Raw genomic sequence first — 27436 nt, forward strand, 5'->3', positions numbered from 1 at the left:
TTTCTCCTTTCCTGTTTTCTGTACTTTCTGTACTACTTTCTGTAGACATGCTATGTGCTTGGCTTGTCTATGTTAAAAAGAGAACCAAATTTTAAAAATGGTTAAAGGTTGCTGGAGGATCCAACATACTCACATTTTAAGTTAGCTTATGTTAGTATTTTGCTAGCAAAGTACTAGCTAACTAGCTAGCAAATCTACATCAGTCGTTAGCTAGCTAGTTACATCTGCTAGCTAATGTTAGTAAAAAGCTATTTAACTAATCTGCATAAATCATGACCTCGATAGTAAGCTAGTGGTTTGTTAACATTAGCTAACTTAAGATGTGACTTTGTCGCTTTTACAGGTTTGTTTTCTTTTCAGTGTAGACAAGCCCAGTGCATTTCTTAGCAACACCAGCTTTCAAATATCTGTCAGCAGCTGCCATGGGAAACGCCCGTCCAGAGGCCAGAATTTTTGATGCAGCTTCCACAAATATGACCAAAAATTGTTTTATCTTCTTTCAAAATAATGGAAGAATCATATCATTTTAATTACATGTAAAGTGAGAAGAATTCAAATTTCACGTTCAGCTGAAATTTCAAGTCCAAATCAGTATCTTTCCCCTGTTGTTTTTCACAGTTTCCATCCAAAAAATTATCAAATATCAATCAAAATCAAAAACAGCTTTTGATCATCTTAGAAAGAAAGAAAATTCAAATGACACTACAAAAATTTACAGTTACAGAAACAGATTTCAAACCAGACTTATTGTCCTTGTTATTTCCAGGCAAAGAAAGAGCATCCAGCCGTCAGGAAACAAAAGAGCAGCGGCAGAAATAGATAGAGACAGAGGGGTGGACAGTCACAGACAGAGAGGGAAGATCTGTTGAAATACCAAACTGATTAGCCGGTGTTTCTGACATTTAAATGCCACGTTTACATAAAGAAATGTTTCATAGGAATAATAATCACTCTAGTTAATTCACAAGGAGATGTGAAATGGATCCATGGTGCTTGTGATGGGAGAAAGGGGCAGAGGGAAGAGGCTGTGTCGGGGACAAATACAGAGGAAGCTTTGACAGAATGGTGTGTTGATTAATATTAATGGCAATGTTACAAAAATATGAACTCATTTTGATTATTATTCTGTTACAATTCTTACCCTTCTTTGTTATCAGACAAAGACACAGGTATCCTGATGACCTTCAAAACTCAATGGTCTTCAACAAACCATAATAGGACCAGCAATACATAAGAAATACCATTTATTTAATGGCTTTTATCCAAAGTACCGTAAAGTGGAGGGAATGCAAACATTTTCAGCATACAGTAGATTGTTTCAGTGTAAAATGAAAACTCTTTTAAGTCAATGGTCCGAACACAGCACAGCCCATTGAGTTAATAGGTGAAATCATCTTGTCTACCTTGAAACGTCTTCATCTTGCCTGCTGGGCTGAAACAGCTTCTCAACATGTGGCACCATGGTGCTCTGATACTCGTTTCAAGTGAGCAAGAACCTGAATGTATTGCAGCACTGAAGCACTTTGTCATTGACATTCTGAGCTGAGAATAAAACGACAAAAGAACAAGAAGTGAAGCAGACACAGTAGCAGAAAAAAGGCAATTCCCACTGTGGCATTTCTGGTTATGTAGCAGAAACAAGATTTCCGTAAGGTCTATCTGTCTGTCTTTCCACTGACATGCCATTTAAGTATGTCGGACGTCCGTGGGACCTAAATTGTAGTCAGAATTTGTTCAGGTGCTGGGTCTTATTATTGCAAATTAGGTGAGAGACTGGATTTTGCCTGTGGGCCAGCAGTTGCTCATCACAGTTCTAAGTAGCCTGTCTAGAGCAGTAGTATAGAGATGAGTGACCATAATGACAGCCTACGAGTGCTCCTCTACAGCACAGCTTTCATTAACACGCTGCCATCTTGATCCATCTCGGTTGTTCCACATGACACATCGGGGTACTTACAGGGTGTTGCTAACTGGCTAACACTGCCTCCATCCTCTCTTTCCATCTGTTGACAGCCATGGCAGCCAGATATATAAAAACTGACATTATGACGGGCCAACAAAAGTGCAAAACAGATTAATCAAGTATGTGTAATCTGGACAGGGATCTATGAGCTGTGACAAGTGTTAAGTTGGACTGATTTGTTGGGCCAATATTTTCAATATTAGATATTGGCAACTCGTGCAGTGTACTGTGATCAGGGCTGACAGTTTTCTTTGACTGCTCCACAAAAACAGTTTACAAAAACTGAAAATACTCTTGCAAATTTGATTAAATTTTGTGTATTGTTAAATTACATTTTTACATATTGGGCCTACTTAATGTAAAGCCCATAATGTGTCCCATCCGATTCAAATGATAGGATGGGTTAGCGATAAACACATGCCATAAGGGGCCATCTAGTGTAAAATAATTTCTGTCTGAATTTCAATACTGTGTTTTGGATACATTTACACTGAGGAGCATGCGTAGTACTACTTAAAGGCATTATCTGTTACATTTTTGCATTGAAATGTCTAAAAACAACTAAGCCTATGTTATACACCAATCAGGCATACATTATGACCAGCTGCCTAACAGTGTGTTGGTCCCCCTATTGCTGCCAAAACAGCCCTGACGCGTTAGCCACTAGACCCCTGAAGGTGTGCTGTGGTATCTGGCACCAAGATGTTAGCAGCAGATCCTTTAAGTCCTCTAAGTTACAAGGTGGGGCCTCCATGGATGGGACTTGTTTGTCCAGCACATCCCACAGATGCTCGATTGGATTGAGATCTGGGAAATTTGGAGGCCAAGTCAACACCTCAAACTCATTGTTGTGCTCCTCAAACCATTCCTGAACCATTTTTGCTTTGTGACATGGCGCATTATCCTGCTGAAAGAGGCCACAGCCATCAGGGAATACCGTTTCCATGAAAGGGTTACGTGGTCTGCAACAATGCTTAGGTAGGTGGTGCATGTCAAAGTAACATCCACATGGATGGCAGGACTCAAGGTTTCCCAGCAGAACATTGCCCAAAGCATCATACTGCCTCCACTGGCTTGCCTTCTTCCCATAGTGCATCCTGGTGCCATGTGTTTCCCAGGTAAGTGGCGCACACGCACCCGGCCAGCCACATGATGTAAAAGAAAACGTGATTCATCAGACCCGGCCACCTTCTTCCATTGCTCCATGGTCCAGTTCTGATGCTCACATGCCCATTGTTGGCGCTTTCGGCGGTGCGCAGGGGTCAGCATGGACACCCTGACTGGTCTGCAGCTATGCAGCAAACTGTGATGCACTGCATATTCTGACACCTTTCTATCAGAACCAGCATTAACTTCTTCAGCAATTTGAGCAACAGTAGCTCGTTTGTTGGATCGGACCACAAGGGCCAGCCTTCACTCCCCACATGCATCAGTGAGCCTTGGCCGCCCACGACCCTGTTGCCAGTTCACCACTGTTGCTTCCTTGGACCACTTTTGATAGATACTGACCACTGCAGACTGGGAACACCACACAAGAGCTGCAGTTTTGCAGATGCTCAGATCCAGTCGTTTAGTCATCACAATTTGGCTCTTGTCAAACTCGCTCAAATCCTTACGCTTGCCCATTTTTCCTGCTTCCAACATGTCGACTTTGACGACAAAATGTTCACTTGCCGCCAAATATATCCCACCCACTAACAGGTGCCATGATGAAGAGATAATCCGTGTTATTCACTTCACCTGTCAGTGGTCATAATGTTATGCCTAATCGGTGTATATTTTGTGGACTTGTGTACTTCCATTATCCTTCATCTTTCCAATGATGTTCAAACCCAGAGAAATGTAATTAATTCAAGGCAACAGTGTGTTTCATTTGATCAGGGCTTCAATTTGAGCATGGCTTGTCAATGGCATGGAAATACACATGGATGTGTAATAATAGCTGGATAGAGCAATGCTGCTCAGCCCCGCTTCCAAATTTGCCTAGTGGCCATTCACAGCTTTACAGCAAAAAATTCCCCTGCACCCCAAAAGCATTTTGTCTATAAGCCACTGTTATAAAACAGACCCATGTAAAACTGTTGATGGAACACCTCAAAATGCAAACAAGGTCAATTATGACTCTAACTTACATGAATAAATCATGGAGGTTTTATATTTGTAAAACTTTCCTCAGGCAGAGACGACATCTGTGACATCATCACAATATAAAGTCTGTAGGCCAGTGGGAGAAACACTGCTACGCAAATTCAATGAGCCCAAAAGTAAACCTGGACGCTAGAAGATTTTTAATAGGCATCATCTATGGTTCTGGTATCCAGATATGAATAAAATGTGAATGTGAATAAAACTTTAAACTTTTAAATTACCTGATTTCTGCTTTAGTCATGTAAAATAGATTTTCATCTGCAATGCTGCTTGTTTAACAGTGAAGACAATAACTCCCTCCCACACTACCTCATGATGTTGTCAAATTCAGTCTTTTGTTGTTTTTGTTGTTGTTTTGATTAAGAGATCCCTAAATTACATACCATGAATTTAAGTATGTCTGGGCAGGTCTGAAGGGTGCCTTTCCATCATAGGTGCAGAAACTGCTTGAAATTAATGTAGTTAATCAGCCTGTGTGAGTTTGGAGTGTGTAAGTGCTTAGAACATTATAATTGAAGTATATGATGGTTATCCTCATGATCTTTTATGTCTCATAAATTGTTGTTTTTTCCAAAACTGCATGGGATTAGCATAAAGTGGGCACGTCTATAAAAGAGAGACTCCTCCATAGCTTTAGGACCCATTTTCATTCAGATTCATTCAGAGGTGAGATGTCAAGGGAGTCACCATGTGAGTTGTTCAATTGCCAAAATTTAGCTTATTTTGGAGAATTATTTAGCCATCTCACAGACAAGTGGGCATGAAACGGTTGGTCCAATGGATTCCTTAGGTTTTTTTAGTTTCATATGATACCGGCAAGCTCTAGCTCTAAAACTGAGCCCACTAAAGCCTTTGAAAGAGCGTAAAGGTGGCTGGAGAGTTAGAGGTAGTTGCAGAGCAACATGACGAAATGCTAGCACAGAAGAAAAATTTAAGCCGCATCTCCCGAAGTGTTTTGCTAATCGTCTTCACCAGCCTTGAAAGCCCATAAGATTGGAAAAAAAAGTGAAAGGTGCACTTTGGGGCACAAAAAGGAGCTTAACACATCTCTCTGGAAAGTTCTGCAAAGACACTAGCTGTATGAGTCACAGGTATGTTACTGGTGCCTGTTCCCACGGAAGCACTGTGATGAGGTTTATGACCACAGCCTTAAGTATACCAGTCTAATGGTCATCCTGTAATGTTAATTTAAGTGGGACTCTCAGTTGGAGATTCCTGCAGTCTATCTATAGCTGAGTGACTATAGAGCGGACATTACTGCTATTAGAGATATGACTGAATAGTAGTGATGACAATGAGTGGGCCTGAGAGGGGATATTGGATATCTAATGGAGAGATTTTCACCTATGATCATCGTTGTCTATTTCCTTTCCTCACGCTCCCACTCCTCCGCTCTCTCTTCCCTTCTCTTTCCTCTACATCCTTTTATCTCTTCCCCTCTCACTTTGCTCTCCCCATCTTCCCTGCCGTCTTCCCTCTCTCTCTGAGCCCTAAGTAGCCACAAATGGTCCCTAATAGCCTCCAATGGAGATGAATTGATCGTTGTGTGAACCGAATCGATAGGAGATTGCTTTTTGCCGTACACAGTGGGATACGGCGCAGGCAGGCGGCCTTAATTAAGTTAACAGTAAACCACTATTGCTTCGGAGTTTTATTAGGAGAATAAAGTTTACGATGAATACAGAGGCAGAAATAAAAATTATGGTTTCAGAATGAAAGCTTAGGAGAGAAAAAAACGGTGTATATTTACCTCGATGTGTCTCTGATTTGTTGCTACTCAGTCGTGATGCTCCCTGTCTGACTCATAAAGTGTTTGTTGGACATTTTCTCACTTCCTCTGCCTGTTTTTCTCTCCATACCACCACCATCTCCTTCTTTCTCCAGCTTCTCTTCTTCTCACTCTCAATCTCACCCTACCCCCGTCTGACCTCATCTCCCTCCCTCCAGCCCTCCCTCTCTGTCGTCTATAATGGGATGAGCAGCAGAATTTGATCAGCAGTTTTTTAAAGGTCACAGAACCAAGCGAAAACTCTCAGCCAAAGCGCCGAGGGAACGAGGGAGGGGAGGATGAGATTGAGGAAGAGAGGAGGAGGAGGAGGGAAAGATAACAGGCTGCTGGAGAAGGAAATGCTGCATGAAGGGAAGAGAAGGTGGAGAAGGTAGTGCAGTAAGGAAGGAGGAACGAGATGGAGCAATGGAAGGAGAAGAGGGAGGAGGCAGATGAGGTAATTTGTTGTTCTATGACACATCCGATCTGGTAACAGATGAATGCATATTAAATATGTAGGAGAGGAGAAGAGAGCAGGGTGTGAAGAGGAGAACAGGCAAGAAGAAAGAGGTGCACTGCTAACTAGAACCATATAGGGTTTTTACAGGGCTTGTCCCCAGAAGAGAACCCTTTTTGGTTCCTGGTTGAACCCTTATAGAAATTTAATCTGGAATCCTTTCAGAAGGTTCAACCTAGAATCTAACATAAATATATTACAAGGGTTTCATCTAAACCTATGGAGAACCCTTTTATATCATAACCCCTATGGGGTTCTTCCAAGAACTATTTTATATTCTAAGGGTTTCACTCAGAACCCACTCAGGGGATTCTACTGAGAACCCTGTCGTCTTCTGAGAGTTCTTCAAAGAACAATATTATAATCTGCAACTGGCACAAAAACACAAAGAACAACACATGAAAAGTGAATTGATTAAAGGGATTCCAAATACATCTACATTTGAAACCCATTTGAATATTTGAGGGTGAGGATCTTGTATTTATTTATATTTAAATAAGAAGAGGAGAGATTAGCAGAGAGGAGAAAGAGTGAGCTGGAGAGGGAAGAAGGTAAGGTTGGAGGAATTTGAGAGACAGAAGATGAGACATTTTTCTTTTCTCTCACCCACTGCCTCCCTCTCATCTCTCCTTCTTCCCTCAGTAGCTGTCGGGTCTTAATCACCTCTCCATCTCTTCGGGCCTCCTCATCAGATCTCTTGGCTAGTCTCTCTGTCCCTCACCATCTCACTCTCACTCCTCTCTTCTCTGTTCTGTCTTCCCTTCTTCTGCTTTAAGATAAAAGACACTTTTATCACTCTGCAGTGTCTCGTAATGGTCACACAGTGCAGCTGTCTCCCCGTCTGAAGCAATAATAATTCTTTGATATCATTCTATCATTCATTATCAAACAGACCAAAATCTTTCCCAAACTCAGTGAAGACTCTCTGCCTCTCTCTGCGCTCTTCTCTGCCACTCTCTACTGTCCCTTTCATCACCCTCAATCTATTCCCCAATCGTTTCAGCATGAGTGTCTTTCTCAATCACTTCAGCTACATGTCTGCAGTCGGTGTGTATCTGTGTGCTGCATGACACAATCACACACGCGCAGGTATCAATCCACCTCCATAAATGACCAATTTCTGTCTCTCTTTGCATTTTAACCTTGCTTTTCATTTCCACATTTTATTTAATCATCCAAAAAGAAATGCTTCCTGAATGACATCAAGTAAAAGATGACAAATTTAACCATTTAAAGGTGCAGTGTGCAAGATTTACCATGCTCTATTGGCAGAATATGGTAGAAATTGAATATAATATTCAGAAATAGGTTTTCATTATTGTATAATCACATGAAAATAAGAATTGTATTTCCATTTAAAAAGGACGTGGATCCTCTTCTATGCAAGTCACCATGTTGTACGGCCATGTTTCTATAGTCGCCCAAAATGAGCCTGGAATTTTTCATGTTTTGCAGCCACCATAGGTTCTCCTAAACTTTTGGAAGGAGAGGGTGGGGCAAGTGGTTTTCAGTTGGTTGCAATCTGCAAGCTCACCACTGGATGCCACTTAATCCAACACACTGGTATTTGAATTAAACCAAAACTGGACTAGCATGTAGCTGTTTAAGCTAACATTAACGTTAGCTCGACAAACTGACAGAACAAGCTGCTTCACACCTGAATCCTGGAGTTCTGCGTTCAGGACTTTTAGCTTAAAACAGAGACAAGATTTGCTCAAAGGTTTACCAGGAGATTTTGACAACTATGTTATCTGTCATTTATAATCAACAAACCTCCAAGCTACCTGCTAGCTACCTGTCTGAAACTGACAAAGTGACATGAAGGCCACCACTCTGTTGATGTTTTTGAACAGTGAACAGACTCATCCCACTCTTTGTTTTTCAGACATCAAAGGAAGACGACAGCATTCAGAGAGCATGTTAACCAGACGACAGCTGAGAGTTTTCTTTTTTGTTTTTTGGCCAACTCACACAATCAGCGTTAATTAGCGACAGCTGGGTGAATTTGCTGGTGACAGTTGTCTTTGTAGCTGGCAAAAAAACTAAACCTTTCACCTATTACAGCTTGTTAGAACACTGTTGATTATGTAAGTAAAATCACAGCTCTTGGGTTTGGAAAATTGCTCTCTTTCAAATCACGTATTTTTTTTTTGTGTAAAAGTGATCATTCAGCCCCAGCCAAAACCCACAGCAACAAGTAGATTATTGCTATTTAGTCGAATTTTCTTTAAATGAAGAGCATTTTTTTTTTTTCCAGAATTACAAAACTAAATGATTAATATACGAGTAGAAGACTGTATGGAGTCCTGTACTGCATTTAGGAAACTGGTGCTACCAAGAGCACAAGCATCAGTCTATGCTAACAATACAGTAGGTGGAATAAACATTCTTGGTCCCTGAGGGATTTCATGCTCTTTAGATCGATTGACAGAAAGCTGCATACCAACTTGCTTTCCGTGTTTTGTGAAGCGTTCATGCACAAAGATACACACTGTACTGTACAGTAGATGTATTCATAGACACACTACATATATTCATAGCAGGTTTGTCAGTGTTTATTTAGCTCTATAGATAGGTATGAGCAGCCACTGCAGAGCCAAATAAGCTTTATGAGAGGACAAACCTCTTCTGTCAATACTTGCAATTAAGACTAATGTGCTGTGTCCACAGGTGGATGTAGAGTATATGCCCAGATAAACAAGCTGAATGCGAACATGCCCCTGCCCCTCTGCTTTAAGCAGCAGAACTGAAATGAACATCTCTGTCGGCAGCATCAAAGCCTGTCGCAGCAGATCCCAAAGGACCCTGCTAGCCAGCTTGAAGCTCCACCTGTACAGCGCCGGAGCTTTCATCAGCTGTACATATCACAAAACTGCCATACCTGCTAACATAGCTGCTGCTGCTGCTAGCGACGGTGCTGTCTGCAGCTCTCCATTCCCCCCAGAGTCACGGTTGTTGAAAGGCCAGGCGACTTCACACCTTATCTGAAGCTTCTGTCATTTGACACATGCAAAGGATGCTGGGGATTATGGCAGTGGGGGCTATGCGCACGCTTTGTCTTTTGTCTGTCAGGAGGACTTAATTACAAAGAATGATGCACTGAGGCGGCTGAAGTTAGTTGTTTTGCAGCTGAGCCATGTAATGAGAATTTCACATCAAAAGATGAGTGAACAGATGGTCTGGTTCTGAATATTGCTCTTTATAGGCTTTCATATTAACTCAGGTTGGAACAATAAACTCCAGCAAAAAGAGATCATCTTCTGCTGTCTGACCGTTGAGGATGAGCATATTAATAATCAAGAAAAATCAACATTATTGTTGCCTACACTGAAAAAATAAACTATTTTATGTTTTAAAATGTTAGTGTCCGAGCCGCCCTACAACTTTAAGTTGACTGAATTTGAAAACATAAGATGAGGTAATTTTGCAGTTACTCAAAATGCCTCTAGTCAACTAAACACGGTAATTAATTAATTAATTCAGTTGTACTTCAGAAAACATGTTCAATAAGCTTAAGATATTAAGTTGAACCAACAACTGTTCAGTCACACTGACAAACATTTTACAAACAAATTTTATTTCATTTTATATATTCTTAGTTTGAAGAGTCTGTTTTTTCTTAGTTTCTTAGTGTATCAGACACACAGCAAGTTTTCATTAAACTAAAAAGAAGGGTCTTGGGAGGGCCTACATTGTCAAAATGAACTATTTGTTTTAACTTAAAAAAAGTAAAAAAGAAGTAAAGTAAACCTCATATTAATTCATTTCTGCCTGAAAAAACATGTTCAATAAGCTTAAGATATTAAGTCGAATCAAAAACTTCTCAGTCACAAACATTACAAATTGTATTTCCTTTTAATTTTTTTCCATTTGAACAGTTTCTTTTAGTTCTTATCTGAAATGTATTTGAGAGTCTCAGGAGAATTGGAAATCTGCTAATATGGTAATCATGTTTCTTTAAAAATAATAATAGTAATTTACACAGTCAAAAGACTCTCTCTGCCCAAAACTCATGTTTATAAGGTCTGAAGTGTTCTGAAAATAAATACTAGGTAAGCACTTGTTGTTTTAAAGTTTACTTGAATAAGTATTTTTTTTAAGTTGATGAGGAAAGATTAGTTGATTCCACTTAATTCCTGTATGATTTTTTTTTTTTACTGTGTGCACTCTGTGGGGCAGCTTACTTCATTCGAAGCAATAATGTTTTGTTGAGATAATTTACTTTAGATCCCCTTTAATTTATAACAGATTTTTGGGGGAGTTCTAAAGCTCAAAAGAGTTTGAGCTTGATTCAAAACTCAAACAAACTTGAAATTATGAATTTTCTCAACATTTTTTTTATTTATTTATTTTTTTACAGTGTACAAACAACAAACAAACAAACTCTTTGTCCTGCCGATCACATTCTCTCTCCTCCACTTGTGTTTGTATGTGATTTATTGTGTGTTTTTGGGGGAGTGTGTGAGCGTCCCAGCTGGAGTGAAGACTGTTTATATTATTGGTGATGAAAGAGGGGCCCCCAGGGGCCCCAGTAATGGGCTGGGAGGCCTCTGACTTCTTATAATAGCCTCTGAATGTGTGTGTGTGTATGTGTGTGTGTGTGTGTGTGTGTGTGTGTGTGTGGGAGGGAGAGGCACAATTGCAGCAGTATATAATTGTCAATGGGAGGACACACTTTTACAGAATAAAATGAAGCTGATACACAAAGAAACACAGAGACAGAGAGATGGAGCCTGTCCCGCACATAAAGGCACGGACACAAAGAAACACAATGTCATATACACACACTCACACACACACACTCACACATTGTGGTGCCAGCTGAGCCCAGTGTGTCCAATAACAGCAGGTGCTGTCAAGTGCAAGCACAGCAGACCTGCCCTGACATGGTAACACACACACACACACACACACACACACACACACACGGGTGGATGCATATATGTGAGCACACCACACACTCATTCATACACCATCCTGTTATCATAACACTCACCTCTAGTAAACATTCTCATAGTTAAAACTAATGTCAGATGAGTGTAGTTTGTACAAGGTTACACTTTTATGTCTGTGTGTCATACAGTGTGTGTGTGTGTGTGTGTGTGTGTGTGTGTGTGTGTGTGTGTGTGTGTGTGTGTGTGTGTGTGTGTGTGTCTGTGTGTCTGTGTGTACCTGCTATTTGGCTGTGAAAGGCTGTAGTGTTGCCATATGGTCTCACATTAGGGCACTCTAAACTCAGCCATCCAGAAGTGTGTGTGTGTATGTGTGTGTGTGTGTGTGTGAAGAGAGTGTGAAGAGTGAGAATATAAAGCCCTTTATTTTCTATGTAAGCTGTTGGTGTTTAAATACTTCTTGTTGATAGTGTAGAGCAGTAAATATCAGTCTGTTTTTGGGCTAAATGAAGCTAATAGTGATATCCCATTCTTTCTTTCTCTTTCTTTATCAGAGATCTTTCTTTTCATTTCTCTCCTTTTTTGTGTTCCTCCTTTCTTCTTTTCTTGCTTCCTATTATTGTTTTCCTTTCTTTCTTTCTTTCTTTCCTTCATCATTCATCATTCATTCCTTCTTGCTTGTCCTTTCTTGCTCCCTTATTTCCTTTCTTTCTTCTTTTGTTTTCTTTCCTTCCTTTTTTGCTTCCTTCCTTCCCTCAGTCATCATTCCCTTTTTTCTATCCTTTTCCTTTCTTTCCTCCCCATCTTTTGTGTTTTTATGCCTTTCCTTTTTTCCCTTCATTATTGCCTCCTTACTGTTTTCTTTTTGTCCTCTTTCTTAGTTTCCTTATTTCCTTTCTTAAGTCAGCCTTTCCCTTTCCTTCCATTCTTAATGATTCTTACTTCTTTCCTATTTCCTCTTTCCTTCCTATTTTCTTTTTGTCCTCTTTGGTCTTTTTTCTTTCTTTCTTTTCTTAAAGTACCCCCTGCATCCTCTTCCTCCTCATATCTCTGTCTCTCTGTGTCTCCCTGTGTGTGTGTGTGTGTGTGTGTGTGTGTGTGTGTCTGTGTGTGTGTGTTAATATATTTAGCGGTGCCATATCGTACGCTGTGCTGACTTCATTAACTATCTCAGCATGAAGCTCCAGTGACTGAATGATAATAAACCACACACACATACATAGCCCTGGGAGCCTAACAGTAATGCATAGATAACTGATTTACTTCATTATGATGAAAGCGCTAATTGTAAATACATCCTCTTTAACCCCACAGACCTTTTAGCAACTCCGTAATTAAGGAAGGGACTCGACCATCATTTAAATTCCAATCAGGATCAAGTTTCCAAAAATCCCAAATAAGCTGAGTACGAGGTGAAAGTGATACACAAGATGTTTGGAATTTATGGTTGTTTTTAGCTAAACAGATTCTCGTGGTCACACGTAAACTCTTAATGTATAACAAAGATCTCCACAGTATTGTTATGTGAGTATACACTTCCAATAATGAGTAATGACTCATCAAAAAAATGACAAAGATTCCTTCCTTTATAGTTATATAATGCTACAGTGCCACCTATTGGCCAAATGACACCAAATTTGTTATGCTTCCTCAGACACCTACATGTCGACCAAATGTTAATGCAAAAGCAGAAAGTCTTCAGGAGATATGACATTTTTGTGCTATCAGCCCTTCCCACAATATTTCAGCAGCAAAACCGCATGGACTATCAAAAATCCAAATAAGAAACTTTCCAGCGTGGTTCAGAGACAAATTTGGTGACACCTGTTCCAAATTTGCAGCAGCAGTAGCAAAAAGAGATATGAACAAAAATACAAAATGGAATATCGAGGCATAAATGGACAAGAAAGATTCAGCTGGACCCTGAATCTAGGAAAAAGATGAGTTTTCTTTCTGTGTAAAGTTCGTTGTTACAGTTTCACCATCTGGCCAAATTACAACAAATCTGAGACTGCACTACGGTTGGGCAATATGTTAATGTTAATATGTTAAAATTTTCCAACTGGCCCATCAACCAGCAACTGGCGATAAGACTCAGCTGGAAGATGTATGAAGTCACTACATTATGTACACTGTGCATGTTCACTATGTCCAGTAGGACCTCACAAAGTGTCAAGAAGTTAAACATTCTCACACCTATTTTCCTTTTTAAACAGAGAAATTCAACCATGCACTCTCTGAATCCAAGTTTCTCTCTTTTACCAAACTAAGACAAGCTCCTCGTCAAACACACTTCATTCAAACTTGACATTAAAACATGTTAAACTCACAAAAAACATCTTTGTTAGTCTATCCACTCTTCCAACAATCACCAGCTCTGGTCTGGTCAAATTAAATCTTTAATTCACCAAGTGAAAAGAGTGCATAGAGTCAAGCTCTGCAGGCTTTTCACTTTGCACTCCTCACCCAGCCCAGTGCACTCATGGTCCAGCTGAGTGTGTTCTGTGCCGCTGGCACAGTGGCCGTCACTCTGCAGACCATTACAACAGCAAAATAAAATGACAAATATTGCCCCAAAAATCGGTCAAAAAACGCATTTCATTCAGCCCATTGTGGATAGGCGATAAATTTGTTCATCTCATGTTGAGAAAATTGCAGGACATACATACATACAGACAAACAGACAGGCAGATATTCCTTCCTAGTACCTTATCCTGCAGTTCAGAGTGCTTTACATGAAAAAACAGCACCCCAAAAAAAAAAAAGAAACAGAACCAAACTGTATAAATGTGGTGTGTTCATTTCATTTCATTTCAAAAGCTGGAGTGAAAAGGAAGGTCTTTAGGTTGGTTTTGCAAGAATACTGTCAGAGGAAGCCTTCGGTCAGCAATCAAACTGTTCCATTCTTTGGTTGCATTAATGCTGAAAGGACTTTGAAAGTGTTCTAGGCACGGGGAGGAGATTTCCACCTTGTGACCGCTGAAGTTATAAACTGACAGCAAGTCTGAGATGTACTGTGGAGCCTCACCAGTGAGTGCTTTGTAAAACCAAAAGTAGGATGAAGGTTGCGGAAGACTGGAGTTATATGATCTGATCTTTTTGTCCGGCTTAGGACCTGAGCGGCTGACTTCTGGATGAGTTAAAGTCTATGGACAGTTTTGTTTGGAAGACCAATAAATAGAGTTGCAATTATCTAGCCTGATCATAACAAACACTCTGAGTCAGTTAGAGGAAAAAAGCCTCTGATTCTAGAAGTGAATCTGAGGTAGAAAAAGGCAACCTTGGTGATGCCTCCTTAATAGTGGATAGTTTAGATTATTTGATGTGGGACTGAATTTGGTATTTATCAAGATGCCCGTTGGCACACCCCCAGTTTGGGGAAGCATAGAGGAGCACCAGCATGAAAGCTAAGAAATGAACTGCTATGGACAGGGTCAGCAAAAAAAGGTGTTTTAGCCACTTAAAAAAACAACCACCTAAAAAACATCAATATTAGTTTAAGTGTACACTATATATTAGGAGTATTATCACTGCCTTACTTTGTCGTCAGACAGCCTTTTTGGACAGAAAACTACTGTTATATAAGCCAAATATAGTTTGCGCCAAAGCAACTAGACTATAGGAGAAATCAGTCATTTTACTTCCCAGAACACAGGAGCTGCCGATCTACTGCTCTCTCGATCTGTTAGTATGTGTTATTGTGTGACTTCAGTGATTCTGAACTAACCTATTAAAACAACAAAGTCACACAACACCACAAAGTAACACAAAGAGGTAAAAGCACCGATTTCACCAATGGAGTTCGGTTTTTGTGGCTTACATTATGGCAGTTTCCCATCAGAAAAGAAAGCACAGCAGCAAATCTTCACATCTGAGCAAGTAAAACTGTCAAATGTTGATTGAAAAGTGACTGAAACAACAAATCCGATATCAAAATAGTTGCACATTAGTTCTCCATCGGTCAGCCAATCATTTTAGCTCCACATCATGCATTTGAATGTTTCCTGCTATAGTTTCATTAAATGCTGAAATGTTTTTAAAATGAAGCTTAGGACTGAAGTGGTCACGGCTCATATCAGCTGAAAGAGGTGGATTAACTGTTATTATAAATTAAAAGGACTGTAACACTGATGGGTTCACTCTTACTCTCTTATATCTCTCTTAAATGCTTGTGTTTCTCACGCTGTAACAACCTACAGCTGTCAAGTGTTTTTGGTGAAAACATGTTTCTGTCGTTGATTTGTTGTTTCTCATCACTAATCTCCGCTCCTCTTCCTCCTCCTCTCAGGTCAGCGTGTTGGAACGTCAGGTGATAGACTTCCTGGGCTACCAGTGGGCTCCCATCCTCACCAACTTCCTCCACATCATTGTCGTCATCCTGGGCCTGTTCGGCACCATTCAGTTCAGACCGAGATATGTCACTGGAGTGGGTATTACACACTCAGACACACACACACACACACTCACTCACTGGAAACAGCCGCTTTACATATCGTTTGGCCTAGATTTAGCAACAGCCTCTCATTAGCCTATGCTCAGCTCTCTCTAAATAACAAGGACTGAATAATATCGAAGTATTACTTTGAGGTTTTTTCTGTCTCACTGGAAATTCGTTCATAATTTGTAGGTTTCATAACACTGCCAGCATTGACAACTTTATCATAGTTAAGGGTGCTCCGATCAGGATTTTCAAGGCTGATCCCTGATTGCAAGAAGCAGTATTTGTCAGTGCGATCACTGATCATGGGGTCTATTTGAAGCCTCTATTTATCGTGTTGTATTATTATTAATAGTGAAAGTCTGCTGACATCACAAAGTGCTGCTGGCTGTCCTTCTTCCTAAACCGTACCAATCCCTATCAATCACTTTTATCAACCACCTCATTATTATTGGGCTCGGTGTTTCCAACTGGTGACTTTCTTGCCAGATTTAGCATCTTTTCAGACCCTCTTAGTGACTTTATTTCTAAAAAGCAACTAGGAACAAATGTAGCTACTTCTACAGATCATCAGGTAAAAGGAAATAAGTATATTCAAATATATTATACTGGGATTCATTCATGCAGGCTGCTCAGAGTAATGCAGTCCACAGCTCTTCTGTGGACAGGGCAGGGGTCTCTCCCTCACCTGTTGCACTGTTTCCAGGAGGGTGTGACATGTGGGGCAGGCAGCTTCTCTGTCCTCTCAGATCTTTGGATATGCAAATAGTTTGTGTTAACTTCTTTCTCGATCCTTTCGTGGATTGCAGATTTCTTTTTACTGGAAACTGACATTGTCCCTGTAGTAACTTTGTGATTATTTGGCTAAAGATTTCTCTATCCTTTATACGGCTAAAGGTGATTTCTCCCTCGCTGTAACCAACACAACCATGACCTTCAGATTTTTTTTACGTTATTGTTAGAAAAAATGCAGTCAATGACAAGAAATATTTGTTTAATGTGATTTCTGCTTGAATTGACTTTGAAGTCCTTGTCGGCGCCCACGTGCTTGCCCAGACAAAGCCAGGTAGATTTTGGAGTCCCTGAGGTGTGTTTGTCAGATTCTGACACAGACAGCAGGTAACTGAAGCAACACGTCCATAAATGACACCAAAACATGGTAGAGACTTCTCAGCATAATTTTTAATAACTTTACTTTTTTCCAAAATATTTTTGGGCCTTGTTACGTCTTTATTCACAGGACAACTGAGGAGATGACAGGAGAAGGGGAGAGAAAGTGGAGGGACAACACACAGCAAAGAGCTGAGCTACCAGGGCGTCTGATTAAATGACTTTTTTGGTGCAAAAATTTACAAAGCTTTCTGAGATTTACTAACCTGACATGCCATGTGGTTTGTTACGCCATGTGGAAAATCATCCTTAGAAACTGTTTAGGGAAAAAGAAACAACCAAAAAACACTTGGCAAGTGATTGGATGAACCATCTGTCTTTCACATTGAACACAAGGTAACTTCAACTTATCAGATCAACACTTCAATGGACGCTTTTCGCTGTTAAAAAAAAAAACATGCCCTCGGCTGCCAGTAGTCCCTCCCACAGTAGGACTCTGATTGGTTGCACCACTTCTGGTGCTGACACAGACAGATAGAAATGGATCCAAGATGGATTCTCTTGTGATCTTGTGATCTTGGGAAGCCAACTGTCTTGCAAGGTTAAGAGATTTACTCTCAAAATGGAAAATCTACCCACTTTTTGTGCCTGGAGGGTGTTATTTTTGGATCCTGCCAGTTTCATCAGCCTTTATAGAGACCACCATCCACCAAAATATTTAGAAACAATATCAGTTGTTAATGATCAGTGGTTGATCAGTTGGAGCACCCTTAAATGTGGGGTTGTATGAAATATTTATCAATAGTCAGCCATTACCTACAGTAGACTGGTAGTACACTGACTATTGATACTTCATACAACCCCAAATTAAATAAACTTAACTTTCCCTCCCTCCCTCTCTCACATCTTTAACTGTACTGTGTGTACAAAATAATGTTAAATATTACAAGTGGTTTTGTCTCATATCTTGAAAAGAAATCTTTTGCTCTGAGTGCTGAGTGCTCTGTAAAATAGCAAAGCTGCAACTATATAACAAGAGAAATAACCCAGTCTTCATTTGTCATTAATGATTAAAAATGCCTGCTAGTGGATCTGAGATTGAAGGAAGACGATGTATATGGTAAATAAAAGGTTAGAGCAGTGATGTGTCGTGGGAGTAGGAATAAGCTGCCAGGTGGAATTATTTGTTTCTCTGTTCTGTGTCTGTCAGTTGCCGATAAAATAAGTTATGTTTCAGAAAAGTTTAAGAATCTCCCACAGTGGCTGCAGGCCTCCACAGAGACCTCCCACACATCTATAAAACACCCCGACCCCTCCCCGAGACCTGCACGTGCACACACACGCACACACACACACACACACACACACACACACACACACACACACAGAAAATTTAGTGAGAATATTACCACAATGAAAGTTTGATCTCAGTGTATAAATTCTGCCTTAACCTCTACCATTCATTCATTCTTTCCTGCTCCTAGCTTCACATACACAAACCCGTTGTCTATTTTCTCTCCCTGTCTGGTTTGATTCAGGTGATTGGTTGCTCTCTTCACTGTTGTTTTTGTGCCTCTGCATCTCAACAACATCAAAAGTGAAGCCCCCCTCTGTCTTTTCTCTCCATCTCACCCGCTCCAAATGCAAGACATGAACATGCTTTTTTAATTCTCCAACAAAGGCCTGTCAGATCTCATCTGCATCTCTCTTTCTCCTTCCTCCTCGTGTTTCTCTCTGCAGTACGCAGCCTGGCTGGTCGTGTGGATGACCTGGAATGTTTTCATCATCTGTTTTTACCTGGAGGTTGGAGATCTGTCTAGAGTAAGAAAACATTTTCTTGGATTATTGCTGTGTCCTTGTCAAGTTGTCTACTGTACGTGTCCAGAGTAACACCGTCTGCCACTAATCCTGTGACAGCAGTGTTACAGCATTGTTGCATGCTGGATTTCTGGACCTATAATGGATCTCGAAGGCCTCATTTGCACTGACATTTCCAACCCCTTCAACCAAAATTTAGAAAGAAAAGCAAAAGGCTGGCAGTCATCTATATTTTTCTCATTTCATTATCCTCTGCCTGCTCCACCACCTTTTGCAACACACAATGTAACGTAGTGACATCATCATGAGTGTACAACATAACATGAAAGATAGAATCCTTAGCTTTCTGCTGCAAAAAGCATGAACACTGTCGCTATTATGGTTTGTATTTTAGATTGATTTTTATGGGATCATGCAAACAGTGATCTCAGTTTTCACAGGGCTATTTAGGGTTATTTTGAATCCATCTCATATACAACACCGAGCTGTCATTAATACTCACTAACATGCCCAATGTGTATTAATCCATAGCTGAAAATTGACCCAAAAATGCCCCATTTACTCCTGTTTGGTTAATGTTATACAGAAACTACAGTACCCACCTATTTTAGCCGTTTTCAAAAATGTAAAACAATATTTTTGTGACACTCTTCAGTATGAACCAGTAGGTTTGGGGTAGGGCTGGGGCAATTCATCGATGTAATCTCTCATCAAAAGCGTGGGAGTATTTTGGACAGAGGTGGGACAGTTTGACTGTCTTTAGATCTACAAACTGGACATGACTTATCACAGCGGGACAAACTGCTCCACACAAGTGCTGGGAGTGTCTGTCCTCCTGCGGCAGCAGGAGCCGAAACAGAAGTAGCATCACCCCGTTTACTTTCTGTCGGCACCCAAACAGGATATATCAGGATTATCAACTCGTGTAACATGTTTCTGTTAGCAGAAGTCACTTAAGATAGATTTTCTACAAGTTTCTGCATCATCCCTGTGTTAAAGGTGATGTGTGCATCACTGCTGTTAACTATATGCCATGCATCATCTAACGGTGTTATTCGGCTGTTTTATACTTTCTTTTTACTTTATCAGCCATGTATAAGCAAGAAATGGCTAAAAATAATGTTTCTGACTGTCTGTAATTCATTTCATTTGGTAGAAAAATGACAAGAGTATTTTCTTTGGCTCACACTGATGCAAAACTCTACTGCCAGTGATCATCTTACCTGCATATGACTGATGAAATAACGTCAGGTTTTATGTCAAAATACTGATTTTTCAGTTCAATGAAGAGTTGACAGTGGTTAGTTATTAAATTAACATGCATCATATCACCTTTTGAATTTAAGATCCAGTTTTTTTCCGATCAGACATCTGACATGGAGTCTATAAAATAAGGTGGAAATAAGACAAAATTTAAAATATGCCACTATTATCATTATTCTAATGTGCTTTATGTGTCTATTTTTTCAGGATTATGACTGAATAAAATATTGAAATATAAATCAAAAATGTTTTTGATACATATCTTCATTAAATTAATTTTGTATATAATTGAATAATAAAAACAATCTTTAGATTAATCAATAAATTAATCAATAGATTAATTGATTAATTGAAAAAATAATCAATAGATTAATCGTTTAAAAAATAATCATTAGGTGCAGCTCTAATTTAGGATTGAGAGCCACAGGCCGGGTGAGAGAAGTTGGAAAGTCTTGAGACTAATGGTGAATTCCACTTGAACTGGGAATTTGGAATTCCGAGTTCCAAATCAACTGGAAAGCCTAGCCTGAAGTCAGATTTCCAACTCGGAAAGTCAGAGGAACCGCAGCAGCTCTGACCTCACAATCCAAGATGGCTGCTCCATGCATCAAGATTTGTGAAAGCTGTAATATACCTTTTATTAGCACCTCTGTCTTTTGTGTCTGATTAAATCAGTCATACACAAAACACTGTGCAACTCCTATCTGTGGAAATGTTGCTATGATGTTTGCATGTGTAAAATACAGCATAATGCATTGTTGTCATGCACAACAAACCATTCTCTATACAGTTCACTGCTCTCTGAAACTAGGTTACTGTCTTTGGGATATTGTCGGTGTCTGTACTCGGCAAAAACCTCTAGGAGAGTAAAAGTGCAGCATCGCTCTGCAGTCGTGAGTGGTTCAAAAACATCCTGTTTGATAAAAGGTTGGGGAATGATATACCTATTTTGACCGCAAGTGTTGAAATCGTTTTTTCTCCTGTCTCTTCCGACAGGACAGGTCACATAATTTCAGTGTTATTTTAGTGTAAATTCAGCTGCCATAATCACTGTGGCAAGACCCTGTCAGTGGCTACTTCTACAGACTGCTTACTGACACAGTTACACCAGTGAGGAGTAAAAATCAAGCATGCAAGTCAGAGAGATGAATTCATTTACACCTTTTCAGCATCTGGCTGGAATATTAAAACATGCTAAGATGATTTATGCGGCTGGATTGAAACCATTCTCTAATGCACCTTGTTTATTTTATACTTGTGATTTTGCTAACAAATCAGATTCACTCACACCACATTAAAGGGATAGTTTGGATTATTCAGGTGTTGATACTTAATGATAGTCAGTGTGTTACCTGCAGTAGATGCTAGTTGATACACCCAAATTTGGAGAAGCAGAGAAGAGCCAAGGAACCATCACAGACTTCTGTTGACAGGGTCCACAACAAAGCATATTTTAGCTACTTAAAAAAGGCTCACCTTAAGAAAATCTATTAAGTCCAAGTGTACAGTATATTTAGAATATTTCCACCACTTAACCTCGCCATCAGATGGCCTTCTTCAATGGGAAACTCCCACTATATAAGCAAAATATCACCCTCTGTCAACCAGACTCAAAACCAGTTACCTCACAGAACAGTTGCTGGTCTGCCACTGCTTCGATCTGTTAGTTTGTTTGTGTTATTGTGTGACTTTGGTGAATCTGAACTAACCTTTTAAAACACCAAAGGAACACAATAACACAAACTAATATAATGAGGCAGCTGCAGACTGCCTTAACTGTGCTCTGCAAGATAACAGTGATTTGTCCAAGGGGGTCTGGCTGGTTTGAAGACAGTAATATTTGGCTTATAAAACGGTGGTTTCCCGTCGGAAAATGCTGTCTGACTGCAAGGTTAAGTGTTGAAAATATTCTAAATGTACCATACACAAAAACTGATAGTCATTTTTTTTATGTGGGCATGTCTTTGCTTGGCCTCCTACAGCAGTGCTCGTGCTGCTTCTCCAAAGTGAGGGCGCGCTGACCACCATCTACTGTCAGTAATACACTGACTATGGATAAGTACCCCATTCAACCCCACTTCAAATAATCCAAACTATCCCTTTAAGTGTCTTCATGTAGAGGAGGTATAATTCTCACCAGCTGATTTGCAATGATGTATAATGTGTTTAGATTAAAAACATGTCAGTTCTTTGCATTGCTACCACACACTATCAGACATGAGAGGAGGTTCGTCAAGTCTTTGCAGACTTGTATTGAAAAAGTTCAGCCTTTCTGCAGCAAAATTTGTTGATTCTAAATGCAGATTATCAACTTGGACAATTAATTAGGGCCAATCAGTGCTTCCATAAACAGAAGAAATCAGTTGATGTGGAGTGTTGATTATGGCTGATTACACTCTGTGGTGTGGTGTTGTAAAAAAAAAAAAGTACTTTTCCCACCACAATTTGCTTCAAATTACTCATTCTATTGGACAGTTATGTAACAGGTCTGCTACCAGTTTAATAAATTGCACAAAACTGCAGTTACAGCGGCACACATCATCCATCCTAATCCTCATCTTATTGGTATTTCCAGCTTTTCGATCATAATTACTGTTAGTTCGGAGTGAAGTGTAATTGCTGCATATAGTCTTCTGCTAGTTTTCCTGCTCCCTCTGGTACTCACTCACAGTCCAGTACACTCATCCCCAATCTGTCTGCTCTTCCCACACACACACACACACACACACACACACACGCTTCAGCCTTGTTAAGTTTTGCTGCAATCCAAACTATGGACAGAGGTTTAACAGTGTGATAACAATTGTATAAAATCTTCTGTCTTGAAACCTACAGTTGCATTTTACTGATATTTACACCATCACACTGAAAATATAAGCCTGTCTGGCACTTTCAAAGGCTAGAGAGCAAGTTAGAAACATCTGGAAAAGCTGCATAATAAGGGTCTGAAGGTTAATTAACTACAATAAAATTATCAAATCACTAAATGTATCATTTATGTTCTATTATAAAATTCTATGAGTCTAATATTTCTCTTTATTTTAATAGAAAAAATCCCTCCCCTCCTGACTGAAATCATCACATCTGGTTTCTAACGAGGGCGAAGCAGCCAGTTAACGAGGGACACCTTTATCAATTACCTGCTGACCAATCAGAGAGAAGCACACGCCAACCAGACGCTGAACAGCTTGTTTTTATGACCGGAACAGTTTGCGCGTGCCTCGCTCAAGGGCACATCAACCTTGACCCAGTTACTAAGAAACGGGGAGCCACAAACGTACCCCCCCACCCCACCACCGGCCCAGATTCACCAGCTGTTGCATGAAATAATAAGAATCCATCACCTCCCATTCCAGGGCTTGTTTACTGACCTGAGGGCTGTTTTGACACTGGACCACATGTAGAACAACTGTGGCTACGTCTGTAATTGTTGTCACTCAGTCCAGAACAAAGAAAACTCCCCAAAAGATGATGAAACCAGATTTATGTGTCCTTGTGAGGACCTCAGGATGGCAAACAAAAAATTAGTATAAGTGGTAATATATTGTTTACTCCACAATATGGCTGCCATAAAAAAGGTCCACATATGAAATGTATTACAATTTTTATCAAGAAATGGAAAATAAACAATAATGTGAAAGAGACAAATGAATAAGTTTAACAATCTGTAGAACATTAACTATTAATGTTAGCTTACTTAACTTACGTTGCACAGCAACAAAACAGTTTCCATGAAGTCACAATCAATTTTTAGATGTTTTTATCACATATACAGATATATATAATGTGCTACGCATCACCTGTAAACCAGTATCTGGTGCAGCAAAAGTTGTTTTGTAGGTATTCTCTGCTATTTTTAATGGAATTAGTCTTTTCCTGTAAAACAATTAAAAACTGACTTATCCAGCACTCGGTGGCGTAGACTAAATGTGCATCCAGTGACATATAAATTCTGTTTTTCCCTCTGAGGTCCTCCAGAGGACAACTTAACTCTCTTGGTAATTTAGCTAATTATAGAGTTTTGTGATTGATAGATAACACTAGTTTTAGTAGCTTTATGTTGCTAAAGATGCTCATTGTGACTAGCTGTCATTAGCTGGCAACATAACTGGGTTCAGCAGCCTCCCAGACAAACACAGCCTCCAAGACCAGCAGGAAACACCAACAGACTAACTTGCTGCTAGGTGAGGTAGCTGTAACTCAGCCCTGGGGTTCTGAGAGCCAAACCCAGCAAGAAAACCACCTCAGTACTGTAGACTATTCCGTGTTGTCAAACTCGTCTCCATTGGTCTCTGAGGCGGTTATGATCCCAGTACAGCTGTGTTCACTGGTAGCTTTCAGCCCAGGAAAGGTCAGAATGGGACGGCTCTGCTTCCCACATCCATGGATGGCTTTAGCTGCATTGCGAAGTGGGCATAACCCACATTCAGCTACTGTAAACGCCAATCAATGTCTGCGACAAGTCCCTCCCTAGCTGCCTGTTTTACAGGAAACACGTAACCAATAAGCACTCTACTTTCAGGAGAACTGAAAAAGTAGCTTTCGTGTTAACAGACAGTAAGTGAACGATTAATATGCAGCAGGCTGTTAACCCACAAAATCGTTCTCTAGACGCTTTGCTAAAAAGAATATTATGGTATTAACATTTTGCTCCTGGCAATTCTCATAAGCTAAACCCAGGGAAAGAATAGCATTTTTGCAAACACTAATCCACACAATAAACAAGAACACCTGTACTCACTGTAAATTTACATATTTAAGATGCAACAAGCCCCTTAATTCTTAGTAGACACAAAAACTAAAAAAAATATGTGAGAATAAGAGAAAAAGAAGACTTAGGTTTCTTTTTGTTGACTAGAATGTGACTGAAACAAATTTTCATCAAAAGACTAAGGCTGAAACTAAATCAAAATCAGGTGCCAAAATGAACACTTTATTGACAGCAGAGAGCTTAATTAGTAAAAAGTTGAGGTCTAATGATGTGTCAGCCCAGAAAAAACACCATAGGCAACACACAGGTTTAGATTTGGGTCACATAAGATCAAAAAGACAAGCAAGACGAGTACAGTATATACCATAGTGAGACATCTTTCCCCCTCTGCCTTGCCTCTTTTTTTTATGTATCCCTCTCACTGAGCAAACTGGATCAGAATAACTCTTTGGTATTTGATAAGGGTAATGATGGTGTGCTCTGTGCCTCAAGAATACTGTGATGTAAATGAAAATCTCTTAATCTCCCTCTCTGTCGCTTTCTGATGCCGCTTCCCTCTTTTCTTGCTCTCTCTTTCTCCCTCCTCCTGTGCCTCGCTCGCTTCATCTCCATGTAATTCATCCCTCCTCTCCCTCTGCTCACCCTATAATCAAGTCTTTTTCATGTTGTTTTGCAAAGTGCCATGTGAATCTGTCCCATGCTGCTCCTCCGTCTCGCTCTTCTTCACCTTCTTGCCTCCTTTTCATTCACTCTCTTCCTCTATATTTCCAACATCAGGACTTCAGGAAATGCGTCCCTGTCAAGGAAGCACTTCTATTTATGGTCAATAGCAAATGACAGTGCAGGGTTTTATGTATTGGCCAGTACTGAGTGCCAATTTAATACATTACTTTATACATTAAGGCCATTACTTTGGGGTCATACGACAAAAGTGACTGCGACAGACTCCATTTTTCTTCATTACAGAGATCCGACATCTTTCTGTGTGTATAAAAAAAAGCAGAGAATTAGGCTCGCTTTGATTTATGCCATGTTATCACTGACTCTTGGATTTGCACTGTAGCTCTGGTGTAATTTTCTAGTGTTTTATCCATGAATAGACCTGATATGTGCATCCCCAGTGCCAGCAGTGTACGTGTATTAGAACACTGATCAGACTGTCAGTGAATATTTAGAGGCTGGGCATCCCAATCTAAATGAGTGAAATTGAATTTATGTACATTTGGGTGTGGAATTAAAGAACAGAAAATGGTGCAGACAAAGACAGCAAATCCCCTCATTGCCTTTCATGATGACAGACATGTTTGTTGTGAAATGTGTCAGTTTAACTGAGCTGAACACTCCTGGCAGACTATTTGATGTTCAGCAAGTGAACTGCAAATATTCCCAGTGTTATAGAGCGGCAAAGTCAGAAAGATTAGGGCTGAAAGATATGAAATTTGCCAAACGCCTATGACATTTCTGCTTGATAAGAAAAGTAAACCCCTCAGACAGTGAAGATGGCAAGTGGAAAGGTGGGAGAGACAGCGAGGAGGGGAAGTGCGTCAGAGTTTGTCAGCTCAGTTTGAAGTCCTGAAGTCCGGCAGCCAGATGGACGGACGTTGGAGGGAACAGACAAATCATCATGATTGAGATAATGGTAAAGTGGCTTTGATGAGACATCATTAGTGTTAGTTAGCAGGACATTGCGAGGAGCATGTGTTGAGCATGTCAGTGATGAGTCACTTTCATTGTACCACACATACAGTAGGGCTGTAACTCAAAGTTGGATGTAACTCAGTTTCTTTTGAGTAGTTGTGTCTAGAGGAAACCCTTGATTTGTGAAACTCTCACAAGATTTGGACACATTTCTTCATTGTGCACCTTACACAAACTAAATATGTTTTATAATGTGAATACACTGGTTAAAATCTGGATAGATTTAGGAAGTGAAAATTCTTGGTTAGGGTTAGGGAAAGGTCATAGTTTTGGTTAAAATGATCACTCTCTTGAGATCTTTGATATGTCTGGGGTTCCCATCCAGTCATGAACATTTTGAGCTTGATGCTGGAATTGTAGTTGACAAAACAGCCTCAATGTAATGACCTTTTGGCATCACCACAAAGTTCTCATCAGCTGATTTAGTTTATTCCGATGCACATGAAGTGAGATGTTCAAATTTTTTATGATTCTGAGGAGTAGGCGATAGACGATACATTGCGAAACGTGCTCCGGCACAGTTCGTTGATCTGGCAATAGCGGGCATATTACAAAGGTCATCTCCAGTGTATGACAGCTGAGATTTTGTGATTGGCATACACTGTTTTGTGGCAGATAAAACTAGGTACATACCACCACCTACTGTGTAGGTACTGTGTGTACATACATAAGTGTGCTTGGGCACGAGACAACATGACTAGTGTTAACAGCATACTACAACTTGTGTAGGCCTATATGCTGTCCATGTTACAGTATGTCCAAAAGAATTGCATCCCCTGTCACAGTCTGCATTCAGCTCCTCTGGTGTCACAGGTACCTAAGGTACTGTGGAAATATGAGAACTGAAAAATTTGGCATTGACTTAGTACCAAACTATCTGTTCTTATGACATCACTAGTGATTCTGAGCAGCCCTTGTATTCATTTGGGATTTGCATGGGTGCAAACAGGGCTTCAACAAAAAATGCAGTGTTGTCTGGCAAAAAAAGCCCATCAAACACATGCAAGCACTTATCCCGAGTAGTAGTAGTGCTGTACTTCCACTTCTTCACCTCACAGTGGTTGCAAAAAAAGATTGTCGCTGTGGTAACTATAAGAGTGAAGATCTGTG

General features: G+C 40.0%; 1 protein-coding gene across 1 annotated transcript in view; it reads left to right on the plus strand.

Moving 5' to 3' along the window:
- The window catches only part of nkain2 (sodium/potassium transporting ATPase interacting 2), a 116295-nt gene that overhangs the window by 37375 nt on the left and 51484 nt on the right, over positions 1-27436 (plus strand). The window contains exons 2-3 of the mRNA XM_084737450.1: positions 15577-15714; positions 18577-18657. Of these exons, the coding sequence (XP_084593576.1) occupies positions 15577-15714; positions 18577-18657 (219 nt within the window). The remainder of the gene's footprint in view (positions 1-15576; positions 15715-18576; positions 18658-27436) is intronic.

Source organism: Lutjanus erythropterus, chromosome 15 (assembly GCF_056507025.1).
Source record: "Lutjanus erythropterus isolate fLutEry1 chromosome 15, fLutEry1.hap2, whole genome shotgun sequence".
Taxonomy (NCBI): Eukaryota; Metazoa; Chordata; class Actinopteri; order Lutjaniformes; family Lutjanidae; genus Lutjanus; species Lutjanus erythropterus.